The following is a 23,195-nucleotide window of genomic DNA, read 5'->3' as shown; positions in this document are numbered from 1 at the left end:
CTTAACACCAGCATTACAGTTATTACAGTGTCACAATTAAATATCCACGTGTACACTCAGCACTGGCTAGAGCATTCAAAAAGAGAGCGCTGAGGACTTTAAGCTATTCCTTCAGAAGTCATTTCCTAGAAGATGAAAGTTCTACTTTGACTCACATCCCATATAGGTAATTTAATACAGACAATCGGCACTGCTGGACATCATTTACGTATGTCTTTAGTGAAAAGAAATGCCAAGAAAAGTCAAAATAATTCCTGAAATGTAAAATTCTGAAAATCTTCCTATTAGTTCTAGCAGTACTCCTACGGGTGGGCAAACGTCTGAAAAAGGCATCCTCTAACACAAATCCTCAGCAGCACCACCAAATACAGCAACACTTCCGAGGAATACTTCAGCTCAAAGGATTTTCTCCCCCAGCACCAAAGCTCTGATGCGACAAGGGATTCCCACAGCAGGGAAGATCGCACCGGATGGGCAGTGATGTGCTGCTGACATGGTGCCGCGAAGCTCAGCCAGAAGTGACTCTGCCTCAGGTGAACACTGAGAAGCACAGGGCTAGGAGCGCGTGATCCTGTCTGTCTGCGACGCGCTGCCGCCACAACACGCTACTGCCAGCCGCGTGCCCCAGCAGCGGCCCGCTACCGCAGTGTCACACAGCGTGACCACAACGGGGGACGTGAACGTCAGCACACGGCCACGGGTGCTGCTGCCGGAGCCACTCAGCCCACCTGCACCGCGCGGCCCCTCAGCACCAGGGCTGCCAGAGCGAACGGGACTACGCTCTACCTTGAACAAAAATTATTAAGTCTCCAGAAGAAAAGCGTGGCAGCGGGTTTTTACTTTTCCATAAGAATCATGAAGGATGAAATCTTATTTAGGTAAATTATAGTTTTATCAGATACACCACCTGCACTAGCTTGCTTAGTAGCTAGATGGCTTCTCCCACTATTACTACTCACCTTCTGGTTTCCTCAGTAGCTGGCATACCCAACGAACCCAACATCGATATCAATTTTATGAAGCTCTGAGTTTCCTTTAAATTCCTACATCATTACACAGATACCTTTTTCATGGCAATAAACACCAAAACACCATCCTAAATCACGGAAGATAGGCAATTTTCAGTATTTCACCCTTTTGGTTTGGCGTTTTAGCCACTTATTCTTTACTATTCTTGTCTTACACTCGTAACATTCACAAATCTGAACACACAGGAAAACACCAGGTTCGCTACTAAGGCTACTACTCCACAGAACAGGAGTAAGAACACAGAGGAGATCTCTTAATCTGCAATTATGATTTAAAAATTTATTTTGATGTTGTATTTTGACCGTAGTTACAATGTTGTGGAATGTTTCAGGGAGACGCAGAAGATGGCCATCACGACGCTCTGCAGCGGGGAATCTCGTACGGCGTACACAGGGCGTGTGCAGCTTCAGAGAGGTCACAGCCACGCCTGACAGGCGCCGTGAGGCAACCTTACGGTTTATTGGATATTGAGTAATACGCTTTAACGAGAAGTACCCAAAAAGAGGACGTTTGGGGTTATTTGTAGGCAAACGTAGGGATTAGAGAAAACTTTAGAGGACTTAGTCCTCGTGTAATGAGGCACGGCACAGAGCACAGCACATAGCCCGCCTCGCCCCGCAACGCCCAGCTCAGCCCCTCAGAGCCGCTGTCAGCGCACGGAACCCCTGCCCCCAGGCCAGCAGGACGCCGCTCCCGGCAGGAGGGCGGCCGGCCCCGAGCGCCCCCCCCCCCCCCCGGGCACCCCCCGCCTGCCCCTGCCCGGCCCGGCCCCGCCGCGCCCGGCCCGTACCGGTGCCCACCACCACCACGTCAAACTCTGCCGGCAGGTTGTCCGCCATCTTGGGAGCGGCACCCTCACGTGCCCGCCGCGGCGGGAAGCGGAGGCCGCCGCCAGCGGGGACTTCCGGCTGCGGCGCGCGGGGGCAGCCGGTGGCTGTAGTCCTGCCGGGGCTGGCGGGCCGTGTAACGCGGTGCGCGTGCGGCACCCGGCCCCGGGCGCTCCTTGTTAACTAACAGCCACGTTACACCTTGGGCAGTACCCTGGTCTCTGCTGCGTTCGGAAACCTTTCCGTTTTCCTCAGCCCACCGATTAACATTAACTTTTTTCTTTCCCTCTGAGGCGTTCAGTGTTGCTTTCCCTCTTCCTTCCCCTTGGGAAGATAGGGAGATCAGGGCGAAGGGCACAGGAGTATTCTGTGACACAGAACACCAAAAATAAAAAGACATACTTAAAAAACCCACATGTAGATGAACAATGTAAGCAGACTGACCTTGCATGGAATAGCTATGTCAGCCCGTTGGAAATTTCTAGAAAGTTTTAATTTTGCATTTAATGACTTCCATGGGTTTAAACTAATCTCTTATTATTATTCACTGTGTATGATTATATTCAAGTCTTAGCACCTTAAATCAATAATAACAATAAACCAGCTAGCAGCCTGTTAACACCTTATTACAAGCGCCTTGTTTGTGTAGGGAAAGAATAGGGAGAAGGGCATAAAGCGGCTAATGGAAACCAGAGCCCCCCGCCCCCTGTGGTACTGCCAGACGTACCCCACAGGACAGGGCAGAAAACGTTCCAGCAGTACGTTTCAACAACACAAGAACAAATATATATACAAAATATATATGCATACGGATTTAAACGTCGGTACCGGATTACAATGCTAAGAAATATATAACAGAGAAAATTAGTAGTTATGGATTCAGATGTGAAAGCAATAAGATCAAAACTTACATTCCTTGTATTTATGCTTTCAACTGTCCCACACAAATGTTAAAAAAAAATCCATTTTGCAGCTTCTGTAGTCCAAGTCTGTTAACGGGGCTGCTACGTCTACCTTTTAACCTGTTACAAAAATATTTAGCCCCAGAACTCTTGCAGTGTTGTATCATCCCGACCTCGATGTCTGGAGTCGAAGAACAAAGCATCACTATATTGGTTAGTTCAGATAAGACAAATTCTCCTTTCACATCCTTTCCTTACTGAGAAGGAACACTCATGAAAATCTAATTTCATTGTGAAAACCTTTTTTTATTGTTTAGTGTAATTCTAGGACTGCACTAGAACTGAGTTATTTCACTGTCAATGTCTTACTGTTTCTCAAGCTCTTCAGTATTTATTCCACCACAATGCCGTTGTTTGGTTCTGTGAATTCCTGTTAGCTTCATTCATAAGATGCAATCAGTACGATCCTATTTCATGATGACAATCATTATCCACTGGACCAGAAATTCTTCTTAGTACTATTTATTTGACAAAATAGATTATTCAGGATATTTAACTGCAAGGTTTGTAAGCCCACAAAACACAGCAATATTTTCCTGCGCCTTCCATTTTTAATATCAGCAAACGTAAAAGTAAAATATGTAAGTATGAATAATTTTTATGAGAATTTCACGGACCTTGAGAAAATGTCTTGCCATGTTTTTCTCTTTAGCTATTTAATTGCAATGTCATAGTAACAGAAAGCAGCATACCCAATTCTGCATGGATGAATAAGCACATTCAATAAAGAAGATTTAACAGAGTAAATCAAACACTGGATTAAACATTTTCTGCATAACAGACCACAAAATGGGCATTCATTTTACCAATAGATCCTCTACATTAGAAACAAATAGAAATGCACACCAACATAATTAAACTGCACATCCTGTGGTCTGGTTGCAGAATTTCCCTATATTTTATAAAACTAGGCCTCATCAATTAGTCACCAAACGCATTCAAGAATGCACACTGATCAGACTAAATTTATTTTTTAACCATTTGTATTAAATGTTTTTCTGTTGTATGAAATAATTCACAATCCTATACTGCTAAGTGATGATCAGTTTAAGATACCTCATTTAGTAGTTTTAAATATTTTTCCTCTAAGCAACTTTTCTTGCTTTGCTTTCAAGCAAAACGCCTACCTTATAAAAACCTGGATTTTTGCTTCCTAACTTTTATTTTGGATTCTCACTTACTCATAGAGCTACCTTACTTACTTCAAAGTCTGTGTAGTTAACACCTAACTTTACCAAAATGCTTTTTTGAAATATAGTAATCTTATCAAAAAACTCATAAACTATGAGTTTTTATTTTTCTAAATAGAAGCATTGAAGCCCAAGGCCATAGAAAAAAAGCAAGAAGAATCAGTATTAGAACTATGGAGTTTGTAGCTGTCTCAAAATCTGTTCTCAGATCAAGTATTTCCTTCTCTAAAAGCAAAAAGCAAATACTTCACAGTATGATTATTTATTTATTTATTTTAATTACGTAGTGTCTTTATCTTGCAGCGACTTCACGTGTGAAATCTCACTCTTTATTTTATTATTCACTCGGTGGATATAGAATTTAATTCTCCTTGAGTACCAGTTTGAATAAGGAGCAGCAGCAGGATCGGGCCTATTCGCTGCTTGAAACATCTATTGAATAACCTGATTTATCCAACTAAATGGCTCATTAGTTCAGGCAGCAAGAAAATGTTTGTGTGTTGCTGAAGTTATGCATGGTTGTCATATAGAGTTTGCTGTTATGCAACTGTCAGTCACTCAAGCATGCACAAACTAGATTGTTCATTAACTACAGGAACAGCCACTCTACATTCAAGCATGTTTGGGAAAATATATTTGTTTACAAATTTCTTTTAAACTCTGATACACATTTCTTCTTCGTTACCACTATCTGAATTGTTCTTTGTCCCTAACACAGCTTGCAATGGTCTGTCTTTGCTCCTAATTATGCCCACAAAACACTTTATCTGTTTTATTCCTTACATTCTACAATAAGACACTGTTCTGATCATGCACTGTTCTAATTCACATTATAGATTTCAGACTTCATACTTGCTAAATGATCATTTGACTATCAAATCCATGGAAGGACAGATAACTTGCCTTTGCTTTGTCACACTAAACTTCCTTAGGAAGAGATGTGCTATTCATAATTTCGGGAGTTGTAAGAGCAAATTGTACTCAATACTGTACTCCTTTTTCTTGGAATTATATAAATTGTTCAGCTCTAGGTGAACACTCTTGTATATGTTTACCAAAGGGCACTGTATTGGGAATGTTATTCGGCATGTCAATACTCTTCTATTTCCTTCTTTTTATTTTGTTTAATTAATCTAGAGGAGTTCTGGTGTGTAAAATAAACACTGAGAACAACAGTAACAATCTCATAATTTGTATCAACAGATTCTGCTCCTTAAATCTTACAGATAATGCAACTGAAAATGCAGATAGCTATTTAATGGTCTTATTTTAATCAGAGGTTTCTAAGGGTAATTTAGCCAGTCATCATACAGTCTGTTTAATTTTGTTGTCCTCATAACGATCTTGCAAGGCTGTCCATACTTCACAGATAGTACAGTGGTGTTAGCACACTGGGCCTGATCTAATCTCCATTGCAGTCATATGAATCCTGTCATTTAACAGAATTGGGATTAGACCCTAAACTGCAAATTCTCATTCAGATGTAGATACCAAATTCCCATTGATATGAATTCCTTTGATACAGTAATCTTGGCCTTGGTAGGCCAGTGAACAAAATATGTATATATATACATATATAAATGAAACCCACCTTCTCAAACTAAGGAGCACTGAAATTAATTATTAAGTTTCCACTTTGATTACTAAAATAGGAGTAAATTATATTTTTTCAGAGATGGGAAAGGAGAATTAGATTTGCTCTACTTCTGTAAGCATGCAAAGCAACAAGTCTCTTTTGCCAATTTGTTAATTAACAACATTCTTCAAGAATTCTGTCAGTCTCTCATAGCAGTCAAAACATTCTTGTACAAACTGAGTACAGAGGAGAAAGAAACAGGATCATAGCTTTGATCAGTCTGCTTTGTCCAGCACAACTGGCAGAATATGCAAAAAAGGCTCCACTACAGGTTCATTAAGGATTTTTAAGGAGTCCTAAAACTACCAGTATGCAGGATAAAGGAGATGGTCTATGCAATGGCTGAAAAGTTCAGTTAATGTTTTTGCCACAGGTTATTCTTTCATGCCTGAAATAGCTGATGAACCTAGGATGGTGACTCACATGCTGCAGTTTTTACTGCTCGTCTCTTAGAGACACGGAGGAAACTTTCTTTAGGAAATGGAGATTTAGTGAACTACTGGTAGTAGAATCAGACTGTATCTTGATTTACATTACCCTAAAAGCATGCTGTTAGTGCATTTATATGCGGTATGTGGTGTCAGTTCAGTTTTTGATTTGGTTAGATTACTTCTCTCAGTGCTCTTTAACAGTGACTAAAATCATTTGGTATGGCATGTGAATTAATATTACTGCTTCTCTTTTAGTGTTTATGGTTCGTTTGTTTTTTTAATCATTTAGGCATGTTTGTAAAACACCCTTTTACGTTCCTAATCTTCATTCTGCATCTTTTCTCTTGATAAAAAATATGTATTTTGTAGTACTACCAAGATAGAAACAGAATGGTGTAAACTATTATTGAAACTGAAATAATCTCAATATACTTAAGCAAAAGACTAAATTTTTTTTGTACGTGTCAATGAAAAAATAATCAGGAGTTTGTGACAGTGTTTTGGGTTTATACCGTGTAATTTGTTAAAGCAATGTATTCTTCTCCAGAAGTTTCCTTAATTCCCCTGGTGAAATGTTCTTTAACATATGTAAGAGGTTGTTCAGACTACCTTGACAAGGTGGTGTTTCTGGCAGAAGTTTGCACATCACTTTTTAACCTTTTTATTTCAGACTTTACACTTTATATGGCTTACCAGTTCTTCCTATTCAAATGAATAAAAAAAAAATGCTACTTACCATCGTGTCATGATTCTGTAAATGTGTTCAACGTTATTAGAACTCCCAAGTTAAGACCGGTCAATAAATGGCAAAATCAGTTTTCCTACACTGATGTCAAGATAATTTTGAAGTGTGGAATATCCACACTGCATATATAGGACTGTGCAGCAGGCAGTTCCTGCCTAGTGTTAGAGAAGAGGCTGATGTAAAAGCCAAAAATGTATTCTGGAAATACTGTGGATTTTTAATTAGGATTAAGCATCATGGCAGTTGAACCACAAAAGATGTAAGGAAACTGTCTAACCACAGCCACGTAAATCATATTGATTTATGTAGACATGAGTTGCAATTCTGTTTTCCTCACTTAAAACAGATTTCTCAATTGCCAAACGTGAAATAAGCCAAACCCTGTGTATTCTTCATCAAATGTGTAGGCTGTTAGATAGAAAAATCATCAACTTGGAAATGACTCCAGCAAAACTGGAAAAAAGTGGTATCTTCATATGAACAATCCCCTAATAAATTCAGAAACAGGTTTGCTGGAAGATTTTTTTTCATCTGCAGAAATAATGCAGATACTATAACATATATGTGCTTGAAACCAAAGAAAAAGCAGTAGTGAAATTAAACCTAAGAAATGGTAGTTCCTCCGCCAACACATGACCACTTCTGCGACTGAAAAGTACATGGCTGTCCCCATATGGGAAGATGAGTCACAAGGACTTAAACTTAAAAGTTTTCACTCGGTTTATTGCAAGTTTTAAAGATTCTGGGCCTTGATCGAAAACTAGAAAAATTAGTGGTCAGCTTGAGAATGCAGTAGAGAGCTAGCAAGTTAAATGGAGGAAACCTGGAGAAAATCTGTGAAGAAGTTCCGTAAGGCTTCTTCACAGAAACTGCAGCAGAGGATTAAACCAACAGAGCCTGCCTGCCACTGAATAAACTTGAGGAGGATCCCTGACAAGTGTAAGGGATTTTTACGAAGTAAGCCATTTTTCTACAAGGGTAATTTGAAGAACTGTTTTTGACTAATGAAGGATAAATTAGAAGAGAAAGCAAACAATAGAAGTTAAATATATTCAAATATACACAGTTGTTAACATACTTACTAACATATCTATGCTAGTAAGGAATTAAATTATAAACTCTTGTAGAATATATGCATTTTATATATGTAACAAATTATGTTTTTACAGCTTCTTTACATATTCTAAGTGTTGACTTTGCATTTTTCAATCATTCTTTTAATAACTTCTGTTTCTTTTCATCTGCTGAAAATGACAACAAAATTCAGTATCAATAACATCGTAAATTGGTAAGAATTACTGTAATTATGCAATTATAAAACAGGATGTTACAAAGCAGAGTTTGGTGCTTTCCGTCCTAGCAACTCCACTGTTTGTATATTCCAGCTTCTAACATCTTGGTCAATCATGGTATTTCAGAAATAGCCTGTAAACAGCAGACAAAAAGAAACTGATTGGATATATAGTCCTACAAAGAATATATAAAGTGGTGCAATAAATCAAGAGTAGTAAATGCGTGTGTCTAGTGGTATTCAGTTACTGCCTTGTTTCATTTGCAATATTACTTGAAGCAGCTATTATTGCATAGTAAGAGGTTTTCAGACTTGTGTTCTCAGGGTTTAGGAAAAATGTGCCTTTTCCAGCACTCTGGAGACTGTAGCTCATTTGAAAAACTAACCTCTTTTCTCTGTAAATATTCCTGTTATTTATTAATTTCTTTTATTCATTTCTTTAGGCTTGCTGCCAATTTATGAATACGAACTCTTTAGCCATTAGGGCATACTTTTTACTTCCTTACAGTCAACACAAGTTTTATCATGCAAAGTTCAGCCTCTTACATCACGGTCTCTTCTAATTGATAAACAAAACAGAGATGAAATGTTTATTGCTTTGAACATGAGATAGGAGTAGTTATTTCACTGTATATATGTTTTTTAAAAGTGTGCACGCAAATAATGAAGAAAACATTAGTTGGTCTGGGAGATAACATGGCATATCACAAAAAAAAAAAAGAGACAACAAAAAACCCTACAACCCACAGAGTGCCAAGCTCTAGTTCCTCATTTAAGGAGAATAAAAAAAGTAAAATATCTTTGAGTATCTTTTTAAAACAGTATTCTTCTCCAGTCTTGAAAATCATAAATGGGACATGGCTGAAAAGAAAAGAGAGTATAAAACAAGACTTTAAGTTCTGAAACTGAAAAGGCTCCCTTAGGAAACTCGCCATAAATATTATCATATAATTAAAAGGGTTTAAAGTAGTCCATAAAGCTAAGTGAATTGATGTGTCTCATATGCAGTATTTTTACTTAGACTTCACCAGAGAAACCATAAACAAAAGACTATAAAGGCCTCAGATAAAATGAGTTCTTGCAGGCTTGGATTCTTGTTAAGACACACTTATCACTAAGGACTCAAACATGAAAACGTATCCAAGAGACACCTGCAAGTTAGGAATGAATAACAGAGAGGGACCAATTTGCTAGTAAAGCAAGCTATCAGTTGTATCAGTAAGTTAAAAAGATGAAGTAAACGATAACAACTATGAAATGATGAAAGCAGATGAATAAAAACGATGAAAATCAGTGTTTGAGGTTGAATTTGCCTCTGTCTAAATGTGTGGGGTCTGCTGGTGTTGCACTTAGGGCTCTGCAGTGAGAGCAGCGATTTGGTTCAGGCTTTACAGCTGCAGTGGTGAAAACTTCTTAACCTGAGGATAGATACGGCCAAGAGGAGCTGCCAGACCCTCCTACTCTATTCGCCCCTGAAAGAACATATATAAAGATAGCTGTCACTTGTAGGAAGGTGATTTGGGGAGAATTTTTGTAGTATTAAAAGGACTGTGACTAGAAAGAAAGCCATCAACTTCTACAGCCATCCGTCAGTCTTCTTTGTAAGAAAGAGGCGTGATCACCTCTTATTTTTAGTAAGTACATTTACTAAAGCCATGCACAGGAAATGCCTCCTTATAAAACATTTCCCCCACAACATTAGAATTAAATGGAGTTTTATAATTAAAAAATTCTGTTTGGGATTTTGAAGCCAGAGGGTAGAAATAGTGGTTCACTGATAAGAAATTTGAAATTAAGTTTTGCTCAGCTTGCCTCTGAGAGCAGATCTTCTTTTTCTTTCAGAAATTTTAAACTGGTGCCAGACAACGCGTAGTGATGCTTTTGAGAATTCAGAAAGGACAGTTATGATTTAACATCCATTTTTCATTCATCCAAACACAGTATATGCTACTTAAATGCTAGCTTTTTTTGTGCAGAAATTAAGACATCCACACTGCACTTATTAAACTTTAATTAAGCTGTATGTGTCTAGGAAAAGAATGTTTATACTGTAAACATTATGTGGGTCACCAATATTAAAGTACTTAATGCTTTTTATTAGATGTTTGCATTTTAATTTGTCTTCAGGAGATGATGCAACTAAGTATTATAATATATTTGAAACCTGAATTTCAACACCATGACCACGATAAGCACGTTCTCCAGTTCATGCACTTATATAGAGACAATGATAATGTGTAAAGCTAAAACAGGCGCAGTCAAATCTGGTTGTAGTCTGAGTAAAAAATTATACGTTGGAATGCAACAAATCATAATACATAGTACTAAGTAGAAGCCCCTTGTTTCTTTTTTTTTTTTTCCTTGTTAGTTTTAGCATCATTTTTTGGGGGGTAAGATCTAGGCTTGGTGGTTGTCAGTCCTAGTGGATGGTTACATCATAGATCCATTCAATACGGTAGCAGTTCTTTGATAAGTTAATTTCCGCAATAGCAGAATTACTAATTGTTCCCCAACTTCTGACTATTCCTAGAAATATAACCATACCTCTCAGAGCAATTTTCTATCACAGACTCTCTAAGGGGAGGGAGACTTTGAGCCATTATACTTGTTTAATTCTGCTGTGCACCGAAAATGACTCAGAAACTCTAAAGCAGAACTAATGGGAACATGATGTTCACTCCCTGTTTTTGTACCTACTTAGCACCTTCCGAGTGGCGCTGCCTCCTCTGTTTGATTAAGTAAATAAAAGGAAAGAATAGGTCATATCTCTTCAGATTCTGAAGGTGCTAGATGAACATTAATTCTATACGGCTTATATAGGCCCTTATATTGGCCCCTTAGTTAAGCCAGAAGAGTCAGATCCCCCCCCCCAGATGAACGCTATGCAGTTGTAAATGTTGAGGCAGATTATTAGGAAGATTTGCAAGAGTAACTACTTAAAATGGTCACATTCATTTTAAAGAAAGGAAATATAATTGGTATTTGCATAGAAGAAAATGGATGAATTTAAATTTTAGTTGATTATAATTATTGTCATCATAATCATCATCATTATCTTTGTATGTCTAAATGACTGATTCAAAGAAGAATTTTAACACATTTCACATGTCAGTGCAATTCTTTTCTGTTTTGTGCTTTAGCGCTTAGGGTTTTTCATTTGCTTTTTTCAGTCTGAACTTTTCATGGAAGCTATTGTAATCTTTTTAAAAGGTGGAAAGATGTTTCAAAGGAAGTCAAATCAAGAAGTATTGCATATGTTCATTTAATTTTTCAATAAAATATAATCAAATTGTACAGAAAAAAAGGGTAAACCGATACTGTGTGATGGCACTTCAAAATGCTCCTAAGAGTTTCTGAACAGTAATATTCTACCTGAGCCTGGCCTGCTTGACCAGATATAGGATTTTAAATAGGGTTAGTTATGTGCAAATTAGTTAAGTGGTAGGGCATTCAGGCAAAGATACCATTCAAAAAGTTCATTAATAAATTGGAACTGCATGTAGATCTTGTGTTCCTAGAGATACACAAAGTTACTAATATTTTTTCCTATTTAAATTATGCACTTATTGATAGAGGTGGTATTTAATTATGTATTCCATGTTGTTGTTACTACAGTGAAAAGCATGTCTTCCACCAGTAGGCCTATATTGTGTGAGTTTATCAGTATTGACAATTATGAAGGGTTCAGATCAACAAAATGTGTAGGTGAAAGCAGTTTCGTTCTTACTGAGTTTATATCACATCAAAACACAGAGGAGCAATCAAGACTACAAAGACCTTATACTGTGCGTAGTAATACAAATAAAAGTTTTGTAGTTGCTGTTTGCCTGGTAACTGAAATTGTAGTGAAAAGAATGCATTTCGCAACAGAGGATCATCACAGCTGATGTGACAGCTAGAATTCTTGATGCTTGGCATCTTTCATAAATGAGGACTTGGTTTTCCCATAATTTAAACTTTAGTGTTAATTCATTTTATTTGGTTCCTTCACTCTCCAAACTTTTAATGGAATCTATTATCAACATAAAGATAAAATAATTCTTCAGAACTAAAAATCACTTATCTCCCTACCACGAAGTAGAAGACCAACGATGTGTAGTTGGCTCCGTGTACATACATAAACTGGAAGCTAACGTTTTACTTTATGCTGTCCTGTAATGAGGCACAAAGTTTACAGTGGCAGATAACTCCATAATATCAGGAATTTAAGCTTCCCTTATACAGTTGTTTATGTACTGAGTACATCTTTCTTGGGAGGTCGTAAAAGGCTGTAGCTAAACAATAGAATTGGATGCAACATTAAATAACATACATTAATGTCCAGGGTGTACCATTATGTGTACGAAATACAGATGGGTTCTGCCCCTTGGTAGTCTGATGGCATTAGGGTACACTGCACACTGGTGTCCACTACTGATTTGTACTCCTGTGGGTCCCGTGTGGCAGGCCAGATTTAAATCTATATCCTACATTTATATTTTATGAAAAAAGTTATTCAAATCCCAAGGTCTATATTAAAATATGCTCTATTCTATATCTATAGTCTTTGTGAAAAAATACGAAGAACTTGTCATTTAAAATAATAATAATATATAAAATAATAGTATGTTTAAACTAATGATGGGTATAATTTAATCAAATTACAGCACCTCTCTCTAGAAAAATTCTGCAGAAATTTATTTGTTTTACGGTCTTCCTGGGTGCAAGATACCCTAAAATTCATGACATGATAACACTTTTTATGAAAAAGTATGACCGAGAACTATCTCAAAGTGGCAAAAAGGTTTCAGGACCAGGTTCACTCCTTATGGAGCTTGAAAAATAGATCAGAATACTGAAGGAAAGACTTTTAAAAAATCTGTGGGAAATTAGGAGTCGCTAGTCCTACAGATGACTGGCCTTAATTTTGCTTTTTGCTCTGTACACACTAGACTGTCTTCTACAGAGGTATTTAGGATTTGTGTTCTTCTAAAGAAGAAGCAGAAGGTAGAACGTCCTGGACTTTATCAACTACTAACAGTATTCCAAATGAGAGTATTCATAAATTTGTTAATTTGCATTCTAAATGGAATGTCTCTAACCTTCCTGAGCTTGTGTTTTAGGGATTGAAGGGTGAAAATGACATCTACCACCTCAACCAGTTTGGACCAGTTCCATTGATTTTAACTCAAAACTTGTTATCGATTTCAGTAAGAACTGGCAACATAGATTGAGGCTACTGCATGACTTTCAGAAGAAATGTAGTATTTATGAAGCCAGTAAACAGAAATTCTGTACAATGCAAAATGCCCATTGATGCCCATTTCCAGCAACAAGATTTCTATTAGTTTGAGAAGAGCAGAACTTGGAAATGTCTGGTAGTATGTGTGGTGAAAATACATACAGAAATACAGAAGCAGGCCCAAATTTTGAATACTAAAATCTTATCTATGTTATTAAGTATTTAAATCTTTATTATCTCATTAAGTTTTAGACATTAAAAATACTGAAATAGCTATGTTGTTTTAAAATATGGTAATTTCTTAATGTTTACTCTCACGTTTATAAAAGATATGTAGTCTAGAGTGATGTAGATCAATTATCCCTGTATGTGTGAAATGCTGTAAAAAGATCAATGAGACCTGAACACAAGGAGGCATCTTAGGATAACAGCTGCAGATGCATGCATTCTCTGGGAAAAACAAAACAAATGAATACACACTGCTCACCTTTTATGTTTTGCCCTTCCCCTGCCCCCCAAAATCCCTGCCATTATTCTTTCCAACTGTTAAGTGCATGAAAAACCAAACCAAACCAAACCACCACAACAAATAAGGACAGGTAGCAGTCCATATATCAGTACAGGCAAAGTACACTAAATGGTCACTCTTAGAGCTAAGACCAAATGAATGCTCTGCATTCGGTTTTGAGATTTGTTCTTGATGGGACTTAATGGTCGGAGTACACTTTCAACCAAATGCTGTATATTTAATGGCTCTATGGAAAACTGCAACTACATACCTTTACTAAGATGAGCTCAAGATAATTACTTACACAATATTAATAATTCTGCCAATTGGATTTCCACAAAGTAGATTCAATAAAATACTAAAAATATTTATTCAATAAATCAATTACACTTCTGATTGAGTCTGGATAGCTATAAATTATTTTCTCATTGATGAAATTTTGTTTATGAAAACCTATTTTCATGGAAAGAGCTCTTAAGATCTTTATTGGAAAGTACTTTGCTGTTGGGCAGAAGATATGAGAATTAATGAAATGTCCACAGAAGCCTTGTAAGTTTATAATAATAATAATAATAATAATAATAATAATAATAATAATAATAATAATAATAATAATGTATTTTTTTAATTGTTGCTTGAGGTAGAATGCAATGTCCATGCTTAATAATGCCAAAAAAATGTAAAGAAAAATCAAATACCTTCTTATCCCACTAGATGGTGGTGCCTTCAGATTAGGGTTGTGATACTTGAACAGACGGTGCCGGAAAATTTTTGCTTTCTTTAGCTGACCTGCAAGTATAGAGAATGAGAGATGAGGTTAATCTTGTTCCTCTAGGGACATTAACAAGCATTCAGGTATAATGACTTACTAAATATATTTGAGTACGTATTATTGTGTTCATAGTACATTTTGTTTTAAAGTGTGTTTTAACTTCAGTATACATCTAATGGCATTAATTTTTCTCCCTGAAGAAGAAAAGGTGCAAACAATATTAAACTTTAATGATGATTGTATCTCACATAAAACAGCCTTATTATATTAAAGGTCCTGGCTTTGCAGTTTTACTGTCCTCTATCCTCAATCAAAAACAAAATCCAGATTAAAGTAGCGTATCATTAACAACTGAATCTTTTGTTTATTTCAGTTGAATTATCTTAAAGTACCACCCACGTTTTGATACAACAAACATACCACTCGCTCTCATGGAGAGCAGTATTTACACATCTTTTAGACAAAAAGTTACTGTCTAAGCATCAACGGGCACATCTCTTCCGTTATAAAAGTCAAGTACAATTTTAATGAATAGGAAGAGTAGATGGAATCTGGTCTGAGAGGGTATTTTTGTGTTTTAATTTTCTTAAGTTCCTCTAGAAAATGGTCAAATTCTTCATGTGTCAAGTGAAGCTTGAACTGCTGAGTTCAGTGCAGACTGTGACCTGCAGTGCTCACCTCTAGGGCTGCGTCTGCTGAGGACTGTCCAAAAGAGCAGGCTCAAAATCACACCCAGCCATGGCGCAGAGAGCAAGCCTGCAGGTGCAGCCTCACCCACTGCTGAAACATTAATGCTAGAGCATTCAGAGTATTAGATGTATAAACGTTGCCAGTGAGCTAGCTTGCTGGCTGCACACAGCAAGCCTAGAGTTTAGTGCGTACACAGCAACCCACGTGGACAAACTGCTGCACGCACATGGTGGCTCTAGATAGCACTCTCTCAAATTTGTATAAAGGTGGACAGTGATTTCTGATTTTGCTTTTGAGCTTCCTGTTGAAAGCAGTTCGTGAGACTTGCACTGAAAAGACTGAAATGATTCTTAATTGTTTTAATTTTCCTTAGGTATTATGTTGTGCATAGTATAAAATATGACATAGTAGTATAAAAAATTAAAAGCTGTTTCATGGATGAAGAACGTAGGGCAAGATAAGCCCTAGCATTAGGCTTTCCGACTGTTCTTTTTAAAGATGATGTAATGGTAAAGAAAAAATAAGGATGTCCATTACTATCTTGGAAAAGGCAGCGTTAATAAGAATCTCAGACCTATTCTGCAGCCTGTAACTGGTGTTACTTAGTGGATTTTACTTCACATCACCCTGCTTCTAGGTGATTACCCAACTGATAATACCTAGGGTCATTAAAAAAAATGTATTTTTTTCTGTATGTTTCTTTGCATTTATTCCCTTCCTCATATTCTACTGTTACTTTTCAGTTCTCATCTTTGCAGTAACTACTCAGTTTTCTATTTCCTCTGCAAATAACGTACATCAGCATGAGTAGCGTCAAAGTGCTGAGATATGCCAAATGAGTGTTTTTTCCAAGCAAAGACACGGACCCAAAAGCCCAGATGCTTCCACGTAAGAGCGTCCACTGCTGAAACAGGCTTAAGCTGTTACTCTTTAATGAGTACCTGGTAAGGGCATTCCTTTGCAAATGCAGAGGAGCAAGGCAGAAAAACGGATAACAGAAATGAACGTGGATGCTTGGTTATTCTATAAGGCGTTAATTATTTTGCATGTTGGAGCCTTCCCTGACTGCACCAGTGAGAGAAGAGCCACTCTTACCTTCTGTAACAAGGCAGGCAGGACTTCCTAAAAGCCCAGAGAAGCAAAATTCACTCCAATCATTGTTGCTCTCTGCCATTAGGGGGTTGAAATGCAGCATTTGCCAAGAGTGCAAGTTCCTTTATTTGATCTCTTTCAACTGTACCAGTATAACTGCCAATCACAGGAAATACCTCTAATAACTCTTCCTTTTACTTAATAAGGAATAGCACATCTTTAAAACATTAGAAACAGATGTCACTGCATTACTTCACTGCTGATGTATGTAATAGAAATGACACACTAATTAATTTAATGCAGTATAAATGTACTGATTATTTATCATGGCTGACAATAAAATTATGAAAACATTCAATTACAATCAGTGGTAATTCATTATTTATTGATTCTGCATTATGCACGCATTAATACAATACATTTAATTATATAAGAGAAGGGATCATTTTTCTATTGATACTTAAGACATTTAGACTCATCAGTTTCATTTAAAATCCTTGATGTTTAGGTGGGAAGTTTTAATCCACACTTCCAAAAAAAACTCGACTGAAATGTCAGAAATAAATTGAATACAAGTGCCAAGTACCAGTGCATCTAGAAAAATGTGGGTAATAAAAATGACATACTAATTTCAATCCCTTCATTTTTTTGTATCGGTGGCCTACGTTTGTTAATATAATCATGGTTACTCTTTCCCTTGAAAACCAAGGGCATTAAACACTAATCTAGCAAAACAAAACGCTTTCTCCTCCTTTTAAAACCTGTGCTCAGAATTAGCTACATCAGTCGCTTGCATGTTCATGATAGAAACTCAAAGACTGCCTTAGATCAGGCCCCGAGCAATTTTTTTTGTTCAGGACTAAGAGAGTATCATCATCACTAGGGCTCCAGTCAGGCCGCAACTCTCAAAAACGGTGTTTCATTTCATTATGGTTTGGGAGAACTGTAAATAAATCTTTTTTTTTTTTTTTGTCCTTCATTTTGGGTCCCCAGTTGCCTCTGACCCTCTTAAGTCTACATTCACATTTACGTCTCAGAAACCTCCAGGTATGAGGGGGTGATCCAAGATCTTTGCTAAAAACTATCATTTTCTTGATAATCTCACGCTGGACATGCCTCTATCAAGTCTGCAAAACTTCTTTATACAAAAAAAAGGGGGGAGGGAGAGAGAGAGGGAGAAAGAGAAATAGTGAGAAAGAGGAAGAGAAGGAGAGGGAAAACAAGAGAGAGATATCACCATTTATGTTAACCTAATAAATCTACAGAACTCATTTTTAAATTTTCCTGCCTCAGCTTTGGCTACAGCAAACTGAGATGCAAGACAAACATTACTACTGAACCTTCCAGTCTTCTAGAAAGAAAATTATTATTTTTAGTTATTTCCTTATTATTTTACTTCAAAAACTGCCCTTTATTTTTCATCGTCTTCTAGTCAGTTGCATCACCCATCTCTTCACCTACAGGATCAGCGTGAGCCACTAGCCACATTTCTGCCAGCTGGCAACAAGTGATTTACAGAAAGCTGTTGACTGGCCCTATCTGGAAGGACTGGGGCTTTTCTCTCTTCTGTAGCGTCAGAAAAAAGAGCTCTTTAACATTTCAATCCAATGGGGCATATGTAATGATGATAAAAACAAAAGCAAACAAATAGAACCTTTGCTCGATATTTTGCCATATGTACATGGCCAATTTTTGCAGATAATATACAATACGTTAATATTTCTATGGCTGACGGTGTTAAAAAACTATTTTGCACACCAGTCTAAAATCAACAAAAATATTTAAACTTTAAGTTTAAAGAAATATTCTAAAATACTTATTTAAGCTATAGGGAGACGTACAATCGAATTGCATACTGCTGGACTCCATTCAAATAAACCATCTGGACACTTTATAAATGACAAGATATTACTGTATGATTGTTAGGCTTTAGTAACTTTGCCTTGTTCTGAAATAAAATTACAGCGAAATAAAAATATTCAATGATGTAGTTGATTTGTATATGCTTAGCTGAACTGGACAGCTGCCTGGTATTAATTCTCAAACCTTGAGCATTTTCTTAGTTTAAGAGCAGTTCTTCTCTCCATGGATAGTCACCTCTCAAGGGTACTGTTTTTACTACAGCCTTTATGATTTTATATTGCTTCACGCCACTCCAACTTGCTGGGTGCCGATGCGCAAGGCTTCCTCTGGCCTTGCAAAAATTCAGTCTTATTTAGAAATATGTTTAGCTTATGGAAGACATTAAAGTCAAAAAGGCAAAAGAATTCTCACAGTGGAATTTGATTGTCACATTAATCTCAAAAGTAAAAAATGTCTTCAAAAGGGCAAAGCCAATGAGAAGTGCTTAAACCTGATTTATTAAATCTCCTAATGGCAATTATGCCCTGTAAATTAAGCCCCCAAAGTTTCTATTTAAGTCAGTTACTTGCTATTTCTATCATTTCTGGTACGTAAAAATCCCAGGTAAGTTCAAGGCTAAATCACACCAAACTTTTTGCCCAAGTAGATAGCCCCTGCCTCACAGAGCTTTCAGTCTAAGGTTCTGACCCTAGAAAGTTACGAAATCTAAGCATTCTCACTGAAAAGTATTAATTTTATGTGAAGTTTTTCATTTCACCCTAGGTTACGTGAAAATTCTGCCTTAGTCTTGGCCAGCTAGACGAGGGGCCTAAAACGGGCAGAGGCCCTTCCTCGAATACACGCACCATCGATGGGGAGAAGACGAGGTTTCTCCAGAGAGCAGATCACTTAACAAATACAGCAACTTCGCAAGCAGTCATCTCCCTTCATCTAAAATGGGACTCCTCATAATGCAAAAACGTTAAGTTTTTGCACAAAGGGTTGCCTAAATGAGCAGGCACAACAAAAGGAGGGAGAAGATGGCACATACAAGCGTTGCCTGCTCCTGGAAATAGTCGCAGCGCTCCGCTGGCACCCACTTGTAAGCTGTGTTTCTACTTTCCTGCTTGCTTTGCTTACGGAATGCTTCAGGAGAAAGGAAAAAAAAAAGGAGGGAGAAGTTGAAGGAGTAGGGAAGAAGGGAAGATGAAAAAAGAGTGAGAAAACGTGCAAACGAGCAGGAAGCAAGGATGCTGGTACAAAGGACGAGCGGGAGGAGCGGTGTAACCTAGGTGCAGCGGGAAAAGCTGCCCAGCGCTGTGCCCTGCCCCGGCTGCCAGGTGTGTGTCAGGCGGAGCGCCCCGCTCTGACGCTTTTATGGGCACCCCCTGGGGCCGCTCGCTGCGGGCGGTGGGCGCCCGGCAGCCCCCCGCCGACTGACCTGCTGCGGGCCGGGCCCAGGGCCGGGCCGGGAGCCCTCAGGCGCTGGGTGCCGTTCGCACGGCGCGTCCGGGCCGGCCTCCCCCGGGCGGACCCGCAAGGGGAACCGCGCCGCGCCTCGTCCCGCCGGCCCCGGCAGCGCCACGGAGCCCGCCCCCCGCCACCGCCGCCGCCCCGCTCAGGGAGCCCGGGGACCACCTGCGGCGCCCCGCCTCGCCCTCCGCGTCCCCTCGGGGCCGCCCCTCCCGGCCCGGCCAAACTTTCCGAGCACCACCGAGGGCGAGCCGAGACTTTGCGGGAGCGGCGCGGGGCAGCGGCCGCCCCTCCCGGCACCCCCCCCGCGCGCTCCGTCCCCTCCTCACGCACCCGCCCGCGGCGCCGCCTCAGCCCCGGCCCCCTCCCCTCAGCTCCCGCCTCGCGCCCCCGGCCCAGGTGCAGCGGCCGGCGCTGCCCCGCCCGGGCTCGCCCCGCCCCGCCGGGCGGCAGCCACTCGCGGCGGCCGGGCCGGAGGCGAGCGGCGCGCATTGGCTGGGGGCCGCCGTCCGTCAGGCGCCCCGCCCGCCCCCCGGCGGCGCTGGGGAGGGTCCGGGCAGCGCGGCAGGCGGGCGGTGCGCGCGGCGCGGCTCGGGGCGGCTCGGAGCGGAGCGGTGCCGCCGGGGGCGCGGGGCTGCGGCGGGCGCCGGGCTGGCCATGGCGGTGTCCGCGCCGCCCGTCATCGCCGCCACTTCCAGCGGCGGCGCGGGGGGCTCGGGCGGCTTGTTCCGGGCGGACCCGCTGTACTCCAGCCCCGCGGAGTCCCCGCGCCTCACCAACAGCCTCGTCAACTCTTTCCTCGGCGGCGGCAGCGGAGGAGGAGGAGGAGGAGGAGGAGGCGGCGGCGGAGGGGCCGGGGCAACGAGTGTAAGATGGTCGACCTGCACGGGGTGAAGGTGGCCTCGTTCCTGGTGGAGGGGCAGGAGCTGATCTGCCTGCCGCAGGTCTTCGACCTCTTCCTGAAGCACCTGGTGGGGGGGCTGCACACGGTGTACACCAAGCTGAAGCGCCTGGATATATCGCCCGTGGTGTGCACGGTGGAGCAGGTCCGCATCCTGCGCGGGCTGGGCGCCATCCAGCCCGGCGTCAACCGCTGCAAGCTCATCACCAGGAAGGACTTCGAAACTTTGTACAACGACTGCACCAACGCCAGGTGAGCGCCGCGGGGCTGGGGGGCTGCGGCCGGCCCCGACCAAACTTTTCCCCTCGCGGTACCTCGGGCGCTCCCCCCCCCCCCCCCCCCCCCCCCGCCCCCTTTTTCTCCTCTTTACCCTCAAAGTTCCTCAGCCCGGTGCCCGTTACACCGCCGCAGTTTCCAGCTCCGGCTATGAGGGGGCCCGGCCGCCAGCTTCACGTCCCCCAGCACCCCCCCGGGCCCCCCGCAGCCCCCCGGGTCCCCCCGCCGCCGGGTGCCGCCGGGCTCCGGGCAGCGGCTCCGGGCCCGATCCCGGCCGCTCCCTCAGCGAGCTCCGAGCAGCGGCCGGGACAGCGACCCCGCTAATTAACCCTAATCAACGGGGGCGCCTCAGGGGTGCCCCCCTGCGCTCCCCTGTGCCCGTAACGCCTCCTGGTGCCGCGGTGGTGCCGCCGTGCCCCGCCGCGACACCCGCACCGCACCCGCCGCTGGGAGCCGGGACGGGGCCAGCCGCTGCCGGCCTCCCCGAGGGGCTCCCCGACATCCCAGAGCCGCTCCGAAACGCGTCCGGGACCTGCCTGGCGTGCAAGTTGGCTGGTAAAGAAGCGCACCGATAAATGTCTTTGACCAAAGTTTTTCCTCAGGGAAATAGGGGGACCCGATCTGGCGATGCAGCCTTCTGCTCCCTTACCGCCGGTGTTTAGAGATCAAGAAGTGCTGGAGCGTTAAGTGCTTAAAGCGTGTGTTTCACGACTTTTTTTTTTTTTTTTTTCCTTTGGCCAAGACTTCTGACCGCGCTAGGAAAAAGCAGAGAGCGGCTGAGAAGTGAGGCCGGGGAGCAGGAGCTGGTGCTGCGGTGGGGGCTCTGCGGAGCAGCCGCTGCCACCAGCACCTAGGCAGAGGCTGAAGATGTGGTGGGAGCGCTGCCGGGGGGGTCACACGGGGCAGAAGTCGGTCAGACGGGGCAGAAATGGGTCTGATCGCATTCAAAGCTCTCTGCTCAAGACAGACGTTCAACACATGCATGTAAGCACAAGCTCTTCGTGCCCGGTTACGAAAGCACTATTGATTTCTACCTGTTCAGGAGCAGCAGATCCCTTTACGTTTTCTCGAGTGCTTCTCGCTTATTAAAACATCGCTCTGCCTTTGCTTATATCTCTTGAAAATGCCCCTAATCAGAATGACCTACTGATACCAATGTGTTACTGCCTTCGTGGTTTTAGATGTAATGTATGATAAATGTTATCAGCGCATACAAAACTTTTCTCAAGTATTGTAACTTAACAATGTTAATTGTATTCTACCATGCATAGCTCGTCATTTTATTTAAAGATTTTTTTTTCTTTGAACAGCCCATATTTCATGGTAGAGAAAGTTGGATAAAAATAGCTTAATACATGTGATCCAATTCTCATTTGCTGTGAGCTGACCTGGGAACTACTGCGGCGCGTGGTACCGTACCTTACTAATAAAATGGGATGGGACTGCTAGCGACTGCGTATGCACTAGTTAGATTCTGGATCTGGGAAGTGAAGTATTGAAAAAAATGTTGTCTTTTAGAGAAAAACAACAACAACAACAAACCCTTAGATATGTGTTGTTCCACTGCATAACTCAAGAATTAATTTGAACTGAGAATATTGTGCATTGCTCTTGTAATCTCTGTTTTTGCTGCTAATTGATATGAGTGTATGTATAATTAGAACGCTGTAGAAGCGTGGTTTTAAACTCAAAAACTGTCGGAAAAAGCAATGAGAAACTTTGGCTATCATTTTGTATGTTAGCTGACTCTTAAGAATCACCATCTCTTACATTGGTGTACACTTTTAATTGTTTTTTAGTTGGAATGCAAACCATCAATTAATGTATAATTGAAAAAAGAGATTTTAGTTCTGCATAGTCTATTGGATTATTTTTTTAGCTGAGCTTGTCTGCAGAGCTCTTCAGAAATGCAGAGAAATAGGTGTAAGCCAAAGTTTCCGTATGTTTCGTGTTTGTAACGCTAGTTACCTGTGTCTGCCATCTTTGACCTTTGTATTTCGTAAACAGCATGCGTGTAATTTGCATCCACACGTAAACAAAATATTCCTAACTTTGATCATCATTAATGAGTGCCATGTAACCTAACTTGGGAGCAAGGTTTGTAAAATGAAACTAGCCATTCAGTTCACTGCAAGCACCATCTTCAAGTGCATGGTGAATACAACATGCTTCCAGGATTTAGTTACTAATTTGTAATATCTTGGAAATTTACATAAATTGAGGAACAAATGCTTAATTTTAGTAGTAAAGCATTAGGTTTACTTAAAGTAGAAGACCATAATCAAGCTTCATTTTAAAAACGAAACATA

The 23,195-nt window shown here is 40.9% G+C and overlaps 2 protein-coding genes and 1 long non-coding RNA gene across 4 annotated transcripts in view; 1 reads left to right on the top strand and 2 right to left on the bottom strand.

The window, feature by feature from the left end:
- The window catches only part of CHM (CHM Rab escort protein), a 63,397-nt gene extending 61,358 nt beyond the window's left edge, over positions 1–2,039 (bottom strand). The window contains exon 1 of the mRNA XM_048076057.2: positions 1,820–2,039. Within this exon, the coding sequence (XP_047932014.1) occupies positions 1,820–1,868 (49 nt within the window). The 5' untranslated portion in view covers positions 1,869–2,039. The remainder of the gene's footprint in view (positions 1–1,819) is intronic.
- Positions 2,040–3,850: 1,811 nt separating this feature from the next.
- LOC125184285 (uncharacterized) lies at positions 3,851–20,011 on the bottom strand. Of its 2 annotated transcripts, none has more exons than XR_010834698.1 (3): positions 19,678–20,011; positions 14,539–14,629; positions 3,851–8,245 (listed from the first exon to the last, which is right to left on the bottom strand). It is a non-coding gene; the product is annotated as an uncharacterized lncRNA (long non-coding RNA). The 2 variants fall into 2 exon arrangements; XR_010834697.1 differs by lacking the exon at positions 19,678–20,011 and adding an exon at positions 16,398–19,667.
- A 279-nt stretch (positions 20,012–20,290) lies between these two features.
- DACH2 (dachshund family transcription factor 2) overlaps positions 20,291–23,195 on the top strand; it is a 289,244-nt gene continuing 286,339 nt past the window's right edge. The window contains 2 exon segments of the mRNA XM_067005164.1: positions 20,291–20,564; positions 20,567–20,862. Coding sequence (XP_066861265.1) covers positions 20,367–20,564; positions 20,567–20,862 — 494 coding nt within the window. The 5' untranslated portion in view covers positions 20,291–20,366.

Source organism: Anser cygnoides, chromosome 13, assembly GCF_040182565.1.
Source record: "Anser cygnoides isolate HZ-2024a breed goose chromosome 13, Taihu_goose_T2T_genome, whole genome shotgun sequence".
NCBI lineage: Eukaryota > Metazoa > Chordata > Aves > Anseriformes > Anatidae > Anser > Anser cygnoides.
Note: the sequence above shows the minus strand (reverse complement) of the source record. Positions and strands in the feature narration are given on the sequence as shown.